The sequence below is a fragment of the Taudactylus pleione genome, unplaced genomic scaffold (assembly GCF_031769625.1).
Source record: "Taudactylus pleione unplaced genomic scaffold, aTauple2 ptg000690l, whole genome shotgun sequence".
NCBI lineage: Eukaryota > Metazoa > Chordata > Amphibia > Anura > Myobatrachidae > Taudactylus > Taudactylus pleione.
In genome coordinates, this window is record NW_028285092.1 from 619,325 (window position 1) to 641,658 (window position 22,334).

The 22,334-nt window shown below is 41.5% G+C and overlaps 1 protein-coding gene across 8 annotated transcripts in view; it reads right to left on the minus strand.

The window, feature by feature from the left end:
• Positions 1–816: 816 nt before the first annotated feature.
• The window catches only part of TNRC18 (trinucleotide repeat containing 18), a 416,103-nt gene continuing 394,585 nt past the window's right edge, over positions 817–22,334 (minus strand). For all 8 annotated transcript variants that reach the window (XM_088456240.1, XM_088456241.1, XM_088456243.1 and 5 more), the window contains one exon: positions 817–1,830. In XM_088456240.1, coding sequence (XP_088312366.1) covers positions 1,624–1,830 — 207 coding nt within the window. In that variant the 3' untranslated portion in view covers positions 817–1,623. The remainder of the gene's footprint in view (positions 1,831–22,334) is intronic.

The window sequence follows — 22,334 nt, forward strand, 5'->3', positions numbered from 1 at the left end:
AAAAACTCATAAGCACAATAGAACTGCTAAACAGGAGAAGTTCACTCATTGAATAGCCAGTTCAACAATAAATAAGATAGGAGATAAATATTGAGGAAATAAAAATACAAAAAAATACAGATAAAAATAAATAAATAGGCTTACCTGAATCAAGGTAAAGGTTATTTCTGGGACAAAGAGATAATAGGGCTATTAAGAGAGGGAACTTCTCCTGTTTAGCAGTTCTATTGTGCTTATGAGTTAAAAAATTCCTGAATTAAATTGTGTTTTAAATTTTATCCGTATTTATATATTTTAGTCTCACGGATTTATGTATTTTTATCGTTATTATTATGTACTTTAATTTATTAGCACTTTGCACTTTTATGTTTATCCCATAAAGCCACTTTTTAGAAATAAGCGGAACTGTCACCCACAGTCAATCCCCCTGTGTTTTATATATATATATATGTATGTATGTGTGTGTATATATATATATATATATATATATATACATATATATGTGTAAAATCGACATTGATTTCCCTATAGTTATTACTTCTGCCCAAACCTTGAGAATTTTGAAACTGGTTTATTTACCGATTGATGTCCCACCCCTGGTGCAGCTCTGCTCACCTCTTCCCCATCCCCCCCCTTGGGGGCCATGCCTATTTTAACAGCGCCAGGCCCCACAATTTCTGATGACAGCCCTGCTGGGCCCAACCAATCTCTTTGTGGCCCGGCTGCAGGCCTGCATTTTGGCAGCTTTATAAATTACTCTTCATATGTAATTAATAATAATGGAACGACACAAAGAAAGCACTTAACACAAAAGCATTAGCTACAGTATATTTTATGAAAAGGGAACACAGAACTGTGCAACAAAACAAAAAGATATGTTTAAGAAATAACATAAGTAAAAGACAAAATTCTTTCCATCTCAAGATTGTCTGAAAAGGTCAGTGTTTTTTTTCTTCCTATGCTAACTGATGGTTTGAAATATTTGGGATGCAATGTTGCATTACATGGAAGCATGAAATTATTAAATTCTTTAAATAATTGCAGGTAAGTACAGTACAAATACTTTAGTGTGAAATATCTTATGTGTACATGTGATCCCAAGTTTATTAAAAATAAAATAAACCATCTAGTTGTCAGAGCCACATTTGGTCCAGAAGGCGCTACCAGGATCTGAACCACTATGTCTTATAATACTGAGGTCACGATCCGTGAAGATCTGGAGACATTAACGGTCTCCATTATTCTTAATACGTACATGGAGTTAAATCGTGCCTTATTTAAGTGCTCCGTTTCCCACTTTCAATACAGTATATAAATATTCTTGAAGAACATATTAAGAAATATATTTTCACTGAAATGTAAGTGCTTTTATACATTCCCCAGAGTGCTGATCCACTACACTTACTCTCATATGTTACATACAGTATTTGCTACTGATTAAATCTAGTAACTATAACATGAATATGACATTGCATTTTTAATATGTTTAAACTTACAATTCAAACTTTGAACAAGTGACTTAGTATCATATACCTATAGTGTTATTTTGCTTTGCTAAAGTGCCTTCTCTACCCATTAGTGTGTTAATGATTGTCAGAAAGTCTTGTTTGGGATACACTGTATTCAGCAGATAATAGGCACGCCATCAGTATTGAAGATCATTCCTGTGGTGGGCTCATACGTTCCTGCAAGATAGTAGAGGTCATCACTGTCATGGTATTTCTTTGTCATTATCATCTGCTCATACTGCTCAAGAGCGACAACCAGACACTTGTGGGAAACAGTCTGCACATCATTCTCATCCACGTGAGAGGATTGGTACAATGCACGCTGCAAGAAACAGAAAGGAGATTGCCACTTTTTAGCATACTACTTGTTGGACACATATGTGCCCTGAACGTAATTGGTTAAAGTCACATGCAGGAAAACAAAGTGAATGTGTTGAGTTGGAAACATCACAAGATGAGTCCAGAGTTTACTAGAATATGCGCTAGGCTTACTTCAGGAGTAATACATGTGTATACTTACGCTGCCACAATAGTGTATGGGAAAGATACAGTACCCTATTTGTACACAGTTAAATCAATTAAATGTCATTAAAACTAGAGAAAGTAGTGACAGTTACCAATAAACACATTTACTGTACAGAATATATTAAATACAAACAGAAATACATAATGCCAATATAAATACAATTTAATTAAGTATGAACTTTTGTTGTTTTTTACCTTTAAATACAAATGGGAATCTTCTTAAAATAGTCCAAATAGAAATATAACCTAACCAATGTGAATATACAGTCCTGACTTATAATATAGATACCATATTCATGATTTAAGTAATATTAACTAGAGAGGTGAATCTGCAATCAGAAACTCAGAGGGAACAGCTAATGCTCCTGATCGCCATTATCACTGAACTGTTGTGTGATCAATGTGACAGATTGTATAACACCATTCTCTGGCATGGTTGTTATTCCTTTAGATCAGGTGACCAATTAGCGAAGATGTAGCTTTATTATAAATCAGCCTCTCTAAAATTAGGTACGTACTATGCAATTTTTTTGATCGAACCGATAATTGGGACGATTTTTCTGCAAAAATATTGGCAGATTATCAAGAATGCACACACACTGCGCGATATCGGGAAATTGTGGCCGAGATTTTCGGTCTTGACTGATAGATCGAATAATCGAAGGAATGCGTTTGTGGATATTTTCTAACCGTTTTATAGGTGAAACGCTAAAACGATCATTCATACACACTATACCAGCGTTCCCAAAGTGTGTGCAGCGGGTGGATTACTGGCAAATCGGCCCAATAATTGTAGTGTGTAGGTAGCTTAACTATGAATTTAAGGTGTAATTAAAGGAGGATAGCATTTCCCTGCCTACTATAGGATCACTATTGTATAGTTTCTCCAGTGATAACTTTCGCACACAAAACATGGTATCAGTAGAAATTGATAGAAAAAAATGCTTTATTTACTTTACGTATTCCTGTAACGTCCTTAAACTGTTGATAGAAAAAAGTTCACACATCTTATTAGCATCTATTCTAATACTAGGTACACACTAGACGATGTGTGTACCAAGCGATGGCAGATACGACGGCACAATGTATCGAGCAGTTGGTACACACTGCACGATATGTCGTTTACCCGCTACACCCAGAAGCATGGTGTCATTCAGGGGATCTTGAGCTCTGCCTGCACTGCAGACAGATCTGAAGATGTGATGAACGACGCACGGGAGCGCACAATAGTGTGTACACACTGGTAGATTTGTTGTTCAGATTCACCCCAAAATGACAAATCGTCCAATATATTGTCTAGTGTGTAAAATCTGATCGTTCTTTTATAAAATTTTTAAAAATACAAAATCAAAACAGAACAGAAATAAAAACCATTACATTTGTTAATAAATGCAATGGTATGTAAAGAATAAAAGATATTTATACACACATCAATAAATGCGTGGACTCGTTTTTAGCTATATAACTATCCGCATATCAGTCATACTATACTATAAATCGGAATATATCGAAAAAAGACAGGAAAAAATAAAGTGTGGCATATATATACAGTCAGGTGCATAAATATTGCGACATTGACAGAATTTTCATATTTTGGCCTCTATTCACCACCACACTGGCATTGAATTGAAACAAACAAGATGTGCTTTAACTGCAGACTTTCAGATTTAATTTGAGGGTAATTACATCCAAATCAGGTGAACGGTGTAGGAATTACAACGGTTTCTATATGTGCCTCCCACTTTTTAAGGGGCCAAAAGTAATGGGACAAACTAAACAATCCTAAATCTAACTTTCACTTTTTAATACTTTGTTGCAAATCCTTTGCAGGCAATTACAGCCTGAAGTCTGGAACGTATAGACATCACCAGACACTGGGTTTCATCCCTGATGATGCTCTGCCAGGCCTCTACTGCAAATGTCTTCAGTTCCTGCTTGTTCTTGGGGCATTTTCCCTTCAGTTTTGTCTTCATCAAGTGAAATGCATGCTCAATCGGATTCAGTTCAGGGGATTGACTTGGCTATTGCATAACATTCCACTTTTTAGCCTTAAAAAACTCTTTGTTTGCTTTTGCAGTATGCTTCAGGTCATTGTCCATCTGCCCCTGTGAAGCGCTGTCCAATGAGTTCTGAAGCATTTGACTGAATATGAGCATATAATATTGCCCGAAACACTTCAGAATTCATTCTGCTGCTTTTGTCAGCAGTGACATCATCAATAAATACAAGGGAACCAGTTCCATTGGCAGCCATACATGCCCACGCCATGACACTACCACCACCATGCTTCACTGATGAGGTGGTATGTTTTGGATCTTGAGCAGTTCCTTTCCTTCTCCATACTCTTTTCTTCCCATCTCTCTGGTACAAGTTGATCTTTGTCTCATCTGTCCATAGGATGTTGTTCCAGAACTGTAATTTGGTCTTCCTGTTTTTGAGGCTCACCAATGGTTTACATCTTGTGGTAAACCCTCTATATTCACTCTTGTGAAGTCTTCTCTTGATTGTTGACTTTGACACATATACACCTACCTCCTGGAGAGTGTTCTTGATTTGGCCAACTGTTGTGAAGGGGTTTTTCTTCACCAGGGAAAAAATTCTTCTGTCATCCACCACAGTTGTTTTCCGTGGTCTTCCGGGTCTGATTTTTCAGCCTAATGATGGCTTGTTTCACTGATAGTGATAGCTATTTGGATCTCATATTGAGAGTCGACAGCAACTGATTCCAAATGCAAATGTCACACCTAGAATCAACTCCAGACCTTTTACCTGCTTAATTGATAATGAAATAACGAGGGAATAGCCCACACCTGTCCATGAAATAGCTTTTGAGTTGATAGTCCCATTACATTTGGCCCCTTAAAAAGTGGGAGGCACATATAGAAACCGTTGTAATTCCTACACCGTTCACCTGGTTTGGATGTAATTACCCTCAAATTAGATCTGAAAGTTTGCAGTTAAAGCACATCTTGTTTGTTTCATTTCAAAGCCATTGTGGTGGTGAATAGAGGTCAAAATATGAAAATTCTGTCAATGTCCCAATATTTATGCACCTGACTGTATATCTATATATTACCATAAAGGGACATATATCTGGAAAAACAGTAACTAATATTTCCAGTACAAAAGCATAGACAAGTCTATCCTATTCCACCAATAGTATATAGATTATGGTCCGATATCCCTCTCCCTTGATGATAATCAGTTGAGTCTAACCGCTGTGCCCATATGTCAAAATATTTTTTCTCTGATTTCATGGCCACATATACATACTTCTCATGTGCAGCAACTGCATTAACCAATGAAATCCACATCGCTAAGTCTGGGCCATTTGTTGCCATCCACAGTCGTGCTATACACACTTTGGCAAGCACCCAGAGATTAATAAGGTAACGTTTGGTACATTTATCTACTGTTTCAACATCTATTACAGCCAGTATACATGTTAGAGGCGTAAATATATCCTGAGGTATGCCCGTGGAAACAATGACACGAAATACATCTTTCCAAAAAGAATTAACTAAAGGGCAAGTCCATAATAAATGCCAAAAAGTTCCTTCAGTTGTATTGCATTTAGGGCAGTTCTAATCCACCCTTCCCCCTATTTTTAGCAACCGTTCAGGTGTCATATATACCTTATGGACTAAAAATAATTGAATCTGCTGGTATCTGACAGCTGTGGTGGCTAACCTGGGACTAGCTAAGGCTTATTTCCATACATCTTCAGCTATTACCCCTATATCAGCTTCCCATTTCAACTTAATAGTTAGCAAATCAGTAGAATGATGCATATTCAACAAATTAGAATAAATCCCTGAAATCAAATGTCTAGAACCAGCAGATTGTAGCAGATCTTTAATAGGGGACTCCGATATAACCAGAGAGGCATCTGCGAATTCGGCACCAATAGCGTGTCTAAGTTGAAGATAACGATAAAAGAATGTTATGGGTATACTGAACTCTTGCTGGAGTTGCTGGAAGGGCTTCAGAATCCCTGTCTGATACAATTGTCCGAGCGACACCACCCCCCACCTACCCCAAACCTCTCTAACTTGCAGCAAAGAAAGGGGAGTATCTGGGTCAAGGCCCTCTGCTTGCATTATACGCGAGACCTGCCTCCAAATAAGAATGGCCTGTCTAGCCAGTGGAATATTAACTACTTGTAAATTATCACTTAACAGTAATTGATAAGGCGAGAGCCCCGATGAAGATTGCACCAACAAGAGAGCAGGTAACGAATCAGGTGCATTATCATTGACCCATTCCAATAGATGTGCTAATTGTGCAGCATAGTAATAAAATTTGAATAGGGGAAACGCCATACCTCCTAAATCGCGAGACCTAGTGAGTGTCCAACTTGATCCTAGCCCTTTTATTAACCCAGAGCAATGATGACAGTAGTCCATCTATCTGTTTAAATACCATCTATCTGTTTAAATACCTCCTGAGAAATATATATCAGGGAGTGCTGGGCTTCAAAACCATTTTGACAAGATTAATTCTACCCGATAAGGACAAAGGTAATTTATCCCATACAGCAACACGAGATCTGAGATAGTCTACCTGCGGAGTTATATTCTGCGCTATATAGTGTTGAGGAGCATTGGATATCCAAACCCCCAAATATTTGAACAAATCCACCCATTTCAATGGAAGAGCCACAAGGGGATTAATAGGGCAGGCTCCTCTGATGGGAAGAATACACGATTTACACCAATTGATCAATAAGCCTGAATATTGGCCAAATAAATCAATAATATCCAGGATCTCAGGCATAGAGATGTCATATTTTGTAATAAAAAGTAATATGTCGTCAGCATACAGTGCAATTTTATCAATTCGAGAACCCAAATGGAATCCAAAAATATCAGGACTAGATCTAATAAGACACGCTAGAGGCTCTATGGCTATAGCAAATAGAATGGCCGAAAGTGGGCAGCCCTGCCGAGTTCCTCTAAATAATGGGAAAGATGATGAGACAAAGCCATTCACAGATACCCTTGCTACTGGATTTGAATATAATAATTTGACCCACTTGACAAAACTTGTACCAATGCCAAAGCAGTACATAGTCTCCCACAAGAACGCCCATTCTACAGAGTCAAACGCCTTGGCGGCATCTAGTGATACAATAATAGAGGTCTGAGTATCCTCATGGGAGACCTGCAATTCAGTAAACGACGGAGATTAATCAGGGTGGACCTACCCGGCATGAAGCCCGTCTGATCAGAGTGAATCAACTGGGCTATATGCTGATTAATTCTAGATGCCAGGACTTTTGCAAGTATTTTGATGTCTGTGGGGAGAAGGGATATGGGGCGATAAGATTCAGTCCATGTAGGATCTTTACCTGGTTTCGGTAAAACAACTATTAGTGCCTCTGACATGGAACTCGGAAGGGTGTTACTTTCATAAAATTTGTTAAACCGCTCAAGCAGACAGAGCCCATAAAAGGTTTTATGCTTTTTTATATAACTCCAGTGGAATCCCGTCAACCCCTGGAGCCTTTCCATTGGCAAAAGAATTTATAGCCAATTCAATTTCGTCAAGAGTTATAGGGGAGTCAAGAAACTCTCTTGCCTCTAGGGAAAGTGTCAGGAGAGATATATTCTGCAAAAAAGGTACGCAGTTCCTGTTGAGTACAAACTAATCTAGAACTGTATAGTTGTTGGTAATATCTTACAAACTCCGCTACTATATCCGGAGTCTGCACATGAGTGACATTGTCGGAGCTGTCGAAGCTGGATTATTGGCTGAGACAAGATCAGTTTAAAATTGAATCACAGAGACACCATCTTGCGACTGGCCGCAAGATGCCATCTTGGAAATGAGATCGCAAGACGCCATTTTGCGAATGGCCGCCTAAGCGCCATATTCGATAAACTCACACTTTAGTACATGTGGCGATATTACTATTAGCATCATGCGATTGCATCTGTGACCATCGCCATAAGTTACAGCGATTCACCAAAAGCCCATTTCATGACTTTATGTAGTTTGGGTGCTCTGGATAAAGTGTATATTATTATAATTCCCCTAAAGGATATATTTCAGAAATGGCTGTACAGTATGTCAAAATTGGATTGCAATAGCAACAACAGAGCAAATGGCCACGTGACAACTAGCCTGTGTAGACAAGCTTCCTGGACATAACATCTGCTCTCACTCCAGGTGGCCCTGCTCGAATACAGCAAGAGGGTCGTTTGTAGCACCTTACATTAGCAGGCTTCCTACAATAAAATACCTTCAAAGCCAATAGTGTTATCTGAGGTTTGGGTCTTGTAACTGTGCTAATTTGCATTTACACAAGAACCTGGGAGAACAAAGGACTGTACTTTTTAGCCTGGGAAGGGTGGGGGCTGCTGAGAGAGGGGGGCGTGTGGAACTATAATGCTCAGCATTCCACACTGCTAGGTGTTCACTTAGTTTAAGTGAGATTTAAGTGCACCATTTCTCATACACACATTAATACGCACAATTGCATATTAGCGAATGCATAAGATCCTGTATGAAAACGCTGTTTATTAGCTTCATGCGCACGCATCTGCCCCAAGTTAACTAGCGTCTTTACATCAAAAACCTGCATACTTACACATTACATATTCACATAAAAGATTTAATAAGCTTTAAAGTAGAAGATTTAAGTTTGTTCATTTAGCATAAATGCTGTGAACTAAAGATTATTTGGTAACTAAGGTTTTATACATGATAAGTAAGCCGTGATTGGTATTGTACTGATGCGTACTCTTTCAACAGTATTCCGGTACCATCGGTGTGGAGATCGCATCATGCATTCTCAACTTATGGACCGCAGAGACTTCAAGCAACAAAATGTACATAATATGAACAACTATTAGGATGTTGCATGGGGCAGGAAACCAGAGATCCCCAGTTGTTAGAGGATGGGTTGTGTCTATTTGAATCAACCTGTTAAATGCCTTGTAACATATGCCCTCTCCTTTAGGACCAATGGTATTAGCAACAAACTTCTCTATTGTGTTGTTTATTTCTGGGGGGTATAAATATGTGTGCTGACCCTGGGTTCCTAGTCTTTGTGCTGAATGCTGATTGACGAGGGGTTTCTTGCTGATGCCTAACACCTGGACCAGAGAGCGCTGCGTATGTATAATTGTACATGGGTCTGTATAATCTCTTTGCGCTAAGATTATATGAGAATAATAGCGTGTAACTGCTGTACTTTTACTTGAATAATACTTTGTGCTTTGGAACCACTAGGTCTGAAGTCTTTATTTACTGTATGACTGCGTATGCAAATTAGCGTCATCCTTAGAGGTTTATAGGTAGGATATTAGAAGGTATAGGCAGGGGTATATAGAGGTTCTAATTCAGTATCGTTAGTTGGGGGCTCATAGTGAAGTAACTTACCTACTCACACGGAACATAAGGTTATCGATATCTCAGCAAAGGGTGGAGTGGCCACATGCAGAGTTTACCTGCAACCGCTTTGTGCTGAAAGATCGCTATCCGTTTTCGTGTGAACCAAGGACGCTGACTAGAATCCAGGGACAAGAGAGGAAAGTTTGTTTTCCTTTGTTGATAGAACCTAACGTTTAAAGGGGTGCCGCAGTATTGAGCACGCGGCTGAGTCGCAGTTTTGCGCACAGTAAAGACGCACTTTTGCGTACGCAGCTAAAAAGTTGTCATACGGTTGTGTGGTAGTCGCATTATTGTGTATGCGACTGGTCGCACAATAGCGTATACGTACTTCCGGTTGTGCTGCCACGTGTTTAAATAAAGCCGTTGAGGTTTACATTTTTCAATTGTTATCAATATCTGGGTTAACGTGTATTTTTCTGCGCAGGAAAAAGTGTGTAACAGTGAGTATTTGTTGTGAGTATTTGTTGGTAGGGGTAACTTGTTCCCTACAGTTAGAGGTACCGTATGACCTTTAAGGGCTAGGTGCTAGCCGCTCGGTAAGCAGCTTACCGTTCAGTACACAGAGCAGGTGTATGGTTTGTTATTTTTGTTAGGGACCGGCTCTCAGGACCTCATTCAGAGTCGGTCGTTGTGGCCGCACGTTCGTACGGGAAAGGGGCCGGATATGCAAATGATGCACCCGCATGTTGCGTCCCTAAGATCGGATCGGCAGCTGGCCGACCAAGGGGAGGAAGCGGCCGGAAGACAAAAAATACGCCCCCTTCTCGTACGCATTACACGTCATCTCCGGGCATATAAGGATTAATCGAGACCATCGGGAACCATCGGAACTGGTCGTAGAGCTTAAGGTTGACCATACCCTCTCTTAAGCTCTACGATCATGTCAGTGTAAAAACCTCCCATGTTACGTGTGCCATGACACTACTTTGTTAATTATGCACTCCCATAAAACGCCGTTCGCATAATTAGGCACGCCTGCGTTCGGATCTCCACTCCCCCGTTTTCAAGCACCTTCCCCTGTTACCACCCACAAACGCCTTAATCTGTCACTCAAACTACCGACCTGTCTGTGTTCAAGGAGAGATAAATTTCTGATCGTAGCCGCTAGTTTGTGCACGTGCATTGCGAACTTTACGCATGCGCAGTTTAGCGAACATCGGTGGCGTACGACCGCTTCGACCGACTCTGAATGAGGTCCTCAGTGTGACTGCAGTGTTCAATAATTAGGTTGGGATATTTGAGCGTTGTAGTTGAGCCGCACTAAGAAACTTGTGATTGTGAGCTGAGAGATAACAGGTGAGCGGGAGCATCTAGAAATTTCTTCTGTAGGTGAGCGGGGGCATCTAGAATTTCTTCCGTAGGTGAGCGGGGGCATCTAGAATTTCTTCCGTAGGTGAGCGGGGGCATCTAGAAATTCTTCCGTAGGTGAGCGGGGGCATCTGGAAATTTCTTCCGTAGGTAAGTGAGAGTATCTAGATTGTCTTTCACCAATTTAAATCTTTATTGAAAAACTTAGGGTTCTCCCAGGATGAGGGCCAAGAGATCGGTAGAGATGTTAAATGATTTGCTGCTGTTGGAAGCGCCACTTGGGTCGGCGCGGCATATTATGCATATTAAGTACGGTGCCAATGCAACCAGGTATTGTGATTTATGGTTTAATATGACGAGGAAGAAAGTTAAACCGTTTCCTAGAATTGGTAGTTTTGATAAAAATGTATTAGATAAGGTCCGGGACCACATCAGTCTGATGCGCTCTCGAGGTAAAAAGGTAAAATATTATGAATGTTTAAAGTTGTATCAGCATGAAGGGGATGCGTGGCTTAAAAATGCGCAAGCGACGCAAACTAACGTTGTGAGCGCATTGCCAGAGAATACATCCGCGACGCTAAGTTGCAATGTAGGCGAGCCGCAAAGTGGCGCGCAAGTGCAGTAAGGTAGCGTTGTGGAGAGTATTGCCAGCAGTTCACGCTCACCACCCCCACCTTATGTGGAGGGAGGTGCAAGCACAGTTACCAAAAATACCCATAAAAATGTAACAAGCAATTTGTACCCTCTCTTAAGCAACCATAAGGAAAATGTTTATGATGTGGATGATGAGCCTATTGTAATGTCTGCCATTTCCCATGCTGTGCAAATGATAGATGCTGCATCACCACAATCATGGGTGGTGCCGCCATCTCCATCGGTAACAGCAAGGGAGGTGTTAACACACTCTACCCATTGAGGAAATTGTTAATACCATACGTAGCAGCAGCAGATTAAACCCCCAGCCAGGTAACCAGGTCAGAGGTAGCAACGCTGCCGGTCTGCATCCGATTCGGACAGTAACTGTTCCGAGTGGAAATGCGGATGCAAACAGTGTAGTGCCCACGAGGGAAGTAGTAATGCATTGTCCATGGACAAGAGCAGAACTAAATTCCATCATAACTGATTTCCCTGATCCAAAAAAGGAATTAGCCAAATGTCAAAGATTTTTTTAGAAATTTGGGTAGTTCTCATGAGCCCACTAATAAAGATTGGCGTGTGGTGTTAAGGGCCTGTCTACCACGCAATACCGACGTGACAAAATTTATCACGGATTGTGTATTGGATGGCGACGTTCCCTTAACAGACCAAGTAAACCAAGGTAACATTTCCCGCATTGTAACTCAATTGGGTATATATTTTCCAGTAGTAGTTAACTGGAACAAAATCTTCACAATCAAACAAAAGGAGAGTGAAACTGCAGAAGACTATTGCGACCGGGCTCTGCAGGCTATCACCCAGAACACTGGGATAGAAGATATTAAAGATAGCATTCACCACAGGGGAATGATAGTCACGATATTGATGGATGGTTTAAAGGAGAATTTAAAAACTCGGGTTCAGACCTCACAGCCTGGCTGGAGGGGACTTACAATAGATAACCTCAAAGAGTCTGCCATAGAAAATGACAAAAACATCTCAAAAAAGAGGGAGATCCAGAGCGAAAAATTAATGGCTGTCAGTATACAAGCTCTGGAGGGAATGACGGTAACATCACAGCCAACAGACACGCTTGCACTTGCACACACACTCATGTCAGAACAAGTGTGTGCTCTCACTAACCCCACTCAACAACAAACACAACTCTATCCCACTAACCCAATGCAACCACAAGTCCCAGGCTATCCACCTACTTCTTATCCCCCACAATACCCTTACCCTCCCTATCCTTACCCACCACCTTTACCCTCTGCTCAAACTTCACAACAACACATGCTTTCACCTGAATCACGGACATGTTTTAATTGCAAACAAACAGGACACTTAAGTAGAAACTGTACAGTAAAAAGAGTATGGACCCCACATCAAGGGAAACCTGGATACCCCCATAAGGGATATGCACAGAGACCAACAAATGTTCAGCAAGCACCAGCTTCAATTGTAGCCATAAATGCTTTATTGGAGAATGGTAGCCAACGCTAGGGGTCAGGTCATACCTGTGGTCTACAGATAGTCAGGTTAACGGGAAGTACTAGGGAAGAACCGGTCTTGATGGTTGATGTAGCTGGTACTGAATATCCTTTTCTTGTAGACACAGGGACGACCAAGTCAGTGATGAAATCTCCCGTTAATTTACAGGTGACCAACGAGACAATACCAACAATGGCTGTGACAGGTAAAGTGGAACGTTATCCTTTAACAAAGTCCGCAGAGGTTAGTATTGGGCCGTTGCATACCAGACATTCTTTTCTACTGGCTGCCGCGGCTCCTACTAACCTGCTGGGCAGAGACTTGTTATGTAAAATGGGATGTGTTATATATTGCACCCCTGATGGTGTATAGTTAGATATCCCAGAGAGAATGGTATACGAGGTGCGGGATATGTTAGACACTCCACAAAGGATAATGTATCACTCTACAGTTTTAAAAGAAAATCCATCACAAGTAGATGAAATGTTGTCCCAAATTCCAGATTCCCTTTGGACTAAAGATGGACAGGACACTGGATTAATGGCAAACGTAAGCCCTGTAATGGTAAACTTAAAAGTGGTAGGCAAGCTCCTAAAATTCCCCAGTACCCATTAAAACAGGAAGCAGAAATAGGGGTGTTTCCAATAATTGAGCGATTATTGCAACAGGGAATTTTAGTTCGTACAGCTAGTTTAGCCAACAGTCCCATCTTTCCAGTAAAGAAGAGTGGTGGGAGGGGTTATAGGCTGGTGCAAGACCTTAGAGGTGTTAATAAGGTAGTAGAGAGCCAATTCCCTGTAGTGACAAATCCAGCTGTCATCCTGATGCAGATCCCACCAAATGCAACCCATTTCACTGTCATTGACCTCTGTTCTGCTTTTTTCTCTGTGCCTCTCCAGCCTGACTGTCAGTACCTATTTGCATTCACATACAGAGGTGTGCAATATACATGGACACGATTGCCCCAAGGGTTCATAGACAGCCCCAGTATTTTCTCCAAGGCATTACATGACTGTTTACAAGCTTTCCAACCTGCCAATGGATCAGTTCTAATTCAATATGTAGACGATTTATTGCTATGTTCTGACTCGTTTATGTCATGTTTGAATGATACTAAACTTTTGTTACTTCATCTCTCGCATACAGGACACAAAGTGGCTAAGGACAAGTTACAACCGTGCCAATCCAGAGTAAAATATTTGGGACACTGCCTAACCCAGGGGTTACGACATCTTACAAATGATAGAATCCAGGCCATACAAAACATGACACTGCCGCAGAATCAACAGCAAATTCGTACCTTCTTGGGAATGTGTGGATACTGTCGAATGTGGATCCCAGGTTTTTCTATTTTGGCCTTGCCTTTACAGGAACTAGTCTCTTCCTCAAAGCCCGATCGCGTCATACACACTGAGGAATCAGAACAGACTTTTCTTAATCTTAAGGATAGTCTGACAAAAGCTCCTGCATTGGGAATACCCGATTATGAAAAACCTTTTGATTTATATTGTACGGAAGCCGATGGTTGTGCTGCAGGTGTCCTTACACAAAAGCATGGTGATGCCAGTAGGCCCGTAGCATACTACAGTGCCCAATTGGACACGGTAGCAAGATCACTCCCCACCTGTTTGAGAAGTGTAGCAGCTACCGCTTTATTGGTGAGTAAAAGTGAGGACGTAGTATTGGGCCATGATATGATTGTCTACACTCCCCATGCTGTATCTGCTCTGTTAAACTCAGCTCAAACCAGACACGTCTCCTCGGCTAGGTTCATCAAATGGGAACTAGCTCTAATCGCTCCTGCAAATATTACTGTCAAACGTTGCAGTACGCTGAATGCAGCAACATACCTACCATATGTACAACATGATGTACAAAGGGTGGAAGGAGAAGAGTTGCTGGCGGGAGGTGAGTTCGGCAGACATGATGATACTCACGATTGTATGACATATCTGAATCAGACCTTTACTGCTAGACCTGACATACATGACACACCTTTAGAGAATGTGGATGTAGCTTTCTATATGGATGGGAGTTGTCATAGACAAACAGACACAGGTGAATTATGTACAGGTTATGCTGTTGTAAATGATACAGACATCATGGAAGCTAAACCTCTCGGTCCTCCTCACTCAGCCCAGGTGGCAGAGTTAGTAGCACTGACTAGAGCATGTGAACTGGCAGCAGGCAAATCTGCTAACATTTACACTGACTCGAGGTACGCGTTCGGGGTGGTGCATGATTTTGGGGCTCTATGGCGTCTGAGAAATTTTATGACAGCAGCAGGCACACCAGTTGCACATTCCTGACACATAAAACATCTCTTAGAAGCAATCCAACTGCCCAAAACAGTGGCAGTAATTAAATGCAAAGCCCACACATGTGAGGATGACCCGGTGTCACTGGGCAACAACAGAGCTGATGAAGCTGCAAAATGGGCAGCAGGGTTAAAGATGTCTTCTCCAATTGAAACAATTATGTCATTCCAAACCATTGATATGCTGAAATTAATTGAGATGCAAGGTTTGTGTTCAATTCAGGAAAAATCCATTTGGAAGTCCAAGGGATGAGGGCCAGAGTCCTCTGGGCTCTGGAGGGACGGACATGGTAAGCCAGTAGCCCCCAAGGCATATTACCCCAGCCTGGCTGAGGCAGCACACGGTCTAACTCACCTAGGTAAACAGGGTATGTGCAAGTTGGTGAGGGCATACTGGTGCGCACCAGGTTTTTCTTCACAAGCAGAGAAGATGGCAATGTCCTGTCTGACCTGCTTGAGAAAGAACATAGGGAAAGCGATCCTTACCGAACCGTCCCACATTCCACCTACTGATGGACCTTTCCAGGTGATACAAATTGATTTCATCCAATTACCACCCTGCAGGAACCTTAAGTATGTACTTGTGTGCACAGACGTATTCTCCAACTGGGTTGAGGCCTACCCAGCGGCCACTAATACTGCTGCGTTTACTGCCAAGAAAATAGTCCAGGAATTTGTATGCAGGTACGGTATCCCTAAGATCATCGAGAGTGACAGGGGTACCCATTTCACAGGTGATGTGTTCCAAAATATGTGTAAGCTGATGGGTATTAATAGCCGACTTCATACCCCCTACCGACCACAAGCCAGTGCCAAGGTAGAGAGGATGAAAGGGACTATTAAAAATAAATTAAGTAAAATTATGGCAGAGATTGGACTAGGATGGCCAGAAGCGTTACCTTTGGTCCTACATAGCATAAGGACCACTCCTAGACTTCCTCTGAATCTGTCCCCATTTGAAATACTATTCGGCAGACAACCTCACTTGATTATAAGTCCCCAGGAAGACTTGAAGGGTAACAACGAGGTAACTGTGAAGTATCTTATATCAATGATTAAGCAGTTAAAGCAACAACAGCAGAAACTGAAATTGTTGTCTAATGATATGCTTGAAACTAACTGTCATGATGTTGAACCAGGAGAATATGTAATGATCAGAAATTTCTTGCGTTCAGGTTGTTTGACTGATCGGTGGGAAGGTCCATACCAGGTGCTGCTGACGAGTACTACATCTTTGAAGGTGGCCGAGAGAGATACCTGGGTCCATTCCACTCACTGCAAAAAGGTCAATCAACCGGTGGAGAAACAAGGCGGAGACAAGGCTGATAGTGTGGACCTGTCGCTCGCGAGCTTGTTTCGGGAGGATTGAAAAGGTCGTAGTGAGATACCTGAACTGAGAGAAATTTTGCAGGACTTGTTGTTAAAATGGACGGGCCTGCTGTGTTCATTCTCATATTCTCTTTTAGAGTGTTCACCATCCTGGTCAGTTCGGGAATATCCAGTGTCTGTGATGGGGGACCGATTGAGGAAACAGGAGCTGATGGCAGTGCTGATGGAGTGGAGAAAGAAGGAGTGCAATGTCAATCAGGGGAGTGTCTGACCAATCTTAGTACTGTTATTGTTAAGAGAGCTGTCATTCCGGATACTCGGGGAAGGTGTGGCGGTTTATCGTCTGAAGATTCCTGTATTTGTGAGTCTTGTCCGTCCTTGTATCCAACAGTGCCAACCTAAATATAACCCGTACTGGGGAGGATATCCTTTAGAGGATTATCATAGCATGGTAGGCAAAGTGTTAAATCAAACTGATTGCTGGGTGTGTTCACATGTGCCACAGGGACAGCATAATGTAGGGTTGGTACCATTTCCGCTGAATATCACGGAAATTTTAGAATTACAAAAAGGGAAAACATTGGATGGAAAATTCCTCTCATCCAAACCGCCTCATTTCAAACTCTATCAATTCCAAGTAGATAGATCACTTTTGTGTTTAAACATAACCAACCCCAATAAACCCGGAGGTTGGGAAGTGACGGGGAATAATCAGACGATGACCTTCTCACAAAGAGCTGATAATGAGTCCATAAACTATGATCTGTTCCGCTCAATTAAATCAAGTGGGAAACATTTTAGGTACAGGTATACATTGAGTTCCACCAAAGAATGTATTGGTAAAGTACCAAATGGTTATTGTGCTAAAATAATACAACCAGAAACTTGCATATACCAGATGGAAGAGCCTGAGATAGGATTGTTTGCAAGGGAAATGTGTAATGATAATGATGCATGCCATTCCTTATGTTCTCCCCGATAATGTATATTTTATATGTGGAAGAAAAGCGTATAAATGGCTCTCCCCGAGTTCCGAAGGTTTGTGTTACCTGGGAAGAATAGTCCCAGAAGTTATGACCCTCACACATGTTGAAATGCTGGGAATACATAAAAACACACCGTCACCATATCTTCACACACAATATGAACACAGAGGCAAGAGAAATATGATACCTGGTGATATGCATAAAGCCGCTCAGTTAATCAGTGCGACAACTGGCTTCCAAGTTTTAGTCGCCCTGGATCCCACCAGGATTGCTAGGGGTACATTAAATTTTAGATATATCCAGGAACTTGCTAAATTAATAGATAATATCACCGAGATGTACGATGACACATTCAGGTACACAGGGAGAGAATTGCAAGCGTACAAGAAAGAACTAGTGCAACACAGGCTAGTGTTGAATTATTTTACTGCTGTTACTGGAGGGTATTGCGGAACGTTAGCCACCCAATTTGGAGTAAAATGTTGCACTTATGTCACCAATGATACCAGCGACCCTAAGGAGGTGATAGACCAGAAGATGGATGAGATTCTGCAGCTAAAGTGGGAATTTCGAAAGAACCATAACGCATCAGTGGCTCAAGCAGGGGAAAAGATAGAAGGATGGGTGTCATGGCTGAATCCAGTAAAATGGTTCTCAGGTCTAGGGGAATGGGTCCAGGAAGTGATCGCCAGCATAGGCAAATTCTTGATCCTTATACTGATTGTCATCATAGTAATTGGCATATGCTTCCGGTGTGTTCCTATTGTGTTGAAGTGTGGAAAAAGTAAAAACAGAGTAAAACGAAAGAATGAAACTATGATGGTGGTCAGAAATGATAATATGTATACCGAGGTAGATACAGAACTGCATTACAACCCTGAGCTAGGAAGTACCATCATTTAAATGTATAATATTTAGACATGCATAGAAGATATTATTGAAATGTTATTTATAGAACACCTCAGACAATGTAAAGTCTCAAATTCCCCTTCAAGACTGCTGTTATAAGACTGGTGCATTCCCACACCTGTCACATGATCTTCCAAGATCCGCGGTGTGCGTATAATAGTAGTTTTATGTCCCCACCCAGAGACACATTATTGATGGATTAAGAACCATCTTGTGCCATCCCAGAATAACACTAAATAATATGTAAATGTAAGCCTAAATTAAATTTAAATAGCAGATTGTGATAGCATGTTGTTTGCTATCAAAGGGTGGACTGTCGAAGCTGAATAATTGGCTGAGACAAGTTCAGTTTAAAATTTAATCGCAGCAACGCCATCTTGCGAATGGCTGCAAGACTCCATTTTAGAAACAAGATCGCAAAACGCCATTTTGCGAATGGCTACCTAAGCGCCATTTTAGGTAAACTCACATTTTAGTACATTAGCACTATGTGATCGCGTCTTTCATCATGTTTCATACGCACAATAATACTCACAAGAGTGCTATTAACTAGTCGCTTATTAGCGAATGCATAAGACTGTATGAAACCGCTGTTTTATTAGCTTTGTGCGCACGCATCTGCCCCAAGTTAACTAGCGTCCTTATATCAAACCCTGAATACCCACACATTTCATATTCACACATAAGGTTCCATAAGCATCACAATGTATGATCTAAGTCGGTTAAGTTAGTTTCAATGCTGAGAAATAAAGGTTTTTGATAACTAAGGTATTATACATGATAAGCAAGTTGTGTTTGGTCTTGTTCTGATGCGTATGCTTTTTACAGCATTCCGGTATTATCGGTGGGGAGATCGCATCATGCAAACTCAAGTTATGAATCGCAGAACCTACAAGCAACAAAATGTTTAAACTGTTGGAATGTACAGAAGGCGTTACTAGAAAGATTTCCCTGCTGTTAGAGGCAGGGAGAGTCAATTTGAACCAGCCTGTTAAATGTGCTGTAACATATGCTTCTCCTCTGGGAACCAATAACATCAGCAAGAAACTTCCCCATTGTCCTGTTTTAGTCTGAGGGGGATAAATATGTGTGCCCGAATACTGTTTTTTTAGTCCAAGCTGAATGCTGTATGAACTGAGGGTCTCTAGCCTGAGGTCTATCTCTGGGTCCGAAGGCGCAGCTTATGTATACTGTACTTGGGTCTGTAATATTTCCTTTTACGCCTAAACTGTGTATGTATCAATTGCGTGTAACTGACTGTACTTTTACCTGAATAATACTTGTGCATTGGAACCACAGATTCCACTCCTGTCTTTATTTGCGGTCAGACTGCGTAAGCAAATTAGCGTTATTCTTAGAGGTTTATAGGAAGGATTTTAGAAGGTATAGGCAGGGGTATATAAAGGTTCTGATACAGTTTCGTTAGTATCCATTAGGATAGAAACAGAGGTGGTGCCACTATTGAGCTAAAAAAATTAATTCCAAGCAGCTTCTAGCTCCGCACCTGTGCTCATACGAGTCAGCCAGAACTGATTGAGCTTCCAAAAAGGTTGGCCCGTTTTCCCTCTAAGTTCAAACTAACCGTCAGTGGGGAATGATCGGAAATACCCCTAGTTTCATACTGAACCCTGTGAATTCTCGGGAGCAGGACGCGCGTGAGCAACGCCAGATCAATTCTAGAGAATGAGAGGTGAGTATATGAAAAGCAGGAGAACTGTTTCACAGAAGGATAACTTGCCCTCCAAGCATCCATCAGGCCCAGTCCATCAATCATACCCGGAAAGCCTGAATCCCTCACATGTATACCATCAGTGGACACTCTATGTCTATATGATATTGGATCCAGGACGTTATTGAAATCTCCAACACATATAGTAGGCATCCCAGGTGAAATAGCCAGGAATTCAGCCACCCTTATGAGAACATCATGAGAATAGGGGGGAGGAATATACACCGCCAATAGCAATAAATATATTGAATTGATCCTACATTTTACAAACACATATCTACCCCAAGAATCGCATTGCACCTGGTCTAAGGCAAATGGAACAGTCTTACGCACCAATATGGACACACCCCATGACGCCGAAGTATGCGTCGAGTGGTAGGCCCAACCAACCCAAGGCTTTTTCAGGGAGAGGAATTTCCCACCAGCCAGATGAGTTTCCACAAGACAAACTATATCAGATGCATACTGTTTGACCTGTTGAAGCACCAAAGATCGCTTAATTTTATCATTCAATCCCCTCACGTTCCAGGAGAGGACATTAATATTACTTGGTGCCATCACATCATAGCAGCCAGAAGAGTCCACACCATAACAAAATATAAATAGAGCCATACCATTTCAAAAACAGAAAAATCAAAACAGAATAACATTCCCCAGAAAGTAACCATGTGATCCCGCCCCTTAAAATGCCCCCCACCCTGTACATCACCCCCAACCATGGCATACCTTCCCCTAACCACCTCTAACCCTTACAAAAAAAAAATATGAATAAACTAGTCAAGATGAATACATATGACCTTACCTCAACCAAAACTTCAGAGCAAAAAATACAATGACTACAGAACATGACGCAAAAAGCCCTCTGGGTAGGGAGTCACTTTGAGAATATATATAGTAAACACTCAAACATATGTCATATAGTACTTCTGGAACATATATAGAAACATTCAGCACACCAAAAACAAAGGGCAGAAACCCTAAGCGTACATAGTATTCCAATAAACTATAGCAGATGTAACAAAACAGCATGTAGTAACTCACATACAGATATATACCTAAACCAGTAAAGCAGCGGGAACAGCAATACATATACCTCATCATATGAACAAAATAGGAGCATAAAATAATTGCAATCATCACCTATTTAGCAGACTTGAAAACAGAAGTGAGAATTAATGCATCAGTCATTGACCATAGCAAGCCTAGCCGGCCTGCGACGATCCAACCAGAGTGCCGTCTCTCTTGGATTCGTGAAGAATTTGGTTTCACCATCAGCAACAACTCGGAGCTTAGAAGGATATAGCATAGCGTAAGAAATGTTCAGCTCACGAAGGCGCCTTTTAATTGGGAGAAATTGGGCTCTGTTCTTCTGGATCTCCACAGCAAAGTCGGGGAACACCGAAATCTGAGTCCCGTTCCACTGTAAAGGGCCCTTAGTGCGAGCCAGTCTAAGGACAGAGACCCGGTAGTGAAGGAACTTCGCTATGAAAGTTCTCGGTGGGGCACCAGGAGGTAGGGCTCTGGAGGGCACACGGTGAGCTCTTTCCACAGCGAAGAAGGATGAAAAGGAATCCGCTCCAAATGCGTCTGACAGCCACTTCTCTAGGAATTTCTCAGGGTTGATTCCTTCTTCCTTCTCTGGTAGCCCAACAAATCTGATGTTATTGCGCCTAAGACGCCCCTCCATGTCAGATATTTTCCTCTGTATAAAGAGTAGCTGTGAATCGATGGAATCAATGCGAACACCTAGTGGCGTTATTTTGTCCTCCAAAGTGGACGTACGCGTTTCTACTTTTCCCACTCTCTTCGAACACATTGTAGGTCATGGTGAATAATGGAGAGGTCTGATTGCACTTTGCCCATTTTCTCCGAGAGCCTACTTTCACAACCTGTCACTGCTTCGAGAACACGCTGAAGTGCAGTTTCCGTAGATTCAGCCAATGCAGAGGATTCTGAAGGAGATGCAGGAGAACTGTCCAGCGGACGCGGGTGCGGGTTGAGTATTTGACGTTCTAGAAAATTTCTCCAGCTTAGCTGCAGCAGTAACTTGATGATGCTTCACCATTGTTAATTAGATATGACTGTCCCCAGTGATATATGTGCAACAGTAGAATAGAAAAACAATGCCTTTTGTATCATCAGTGCAATCACTACAAGATAGAGATCAGCACTTTAGGTGTAATCAGTGTCACCAGCAA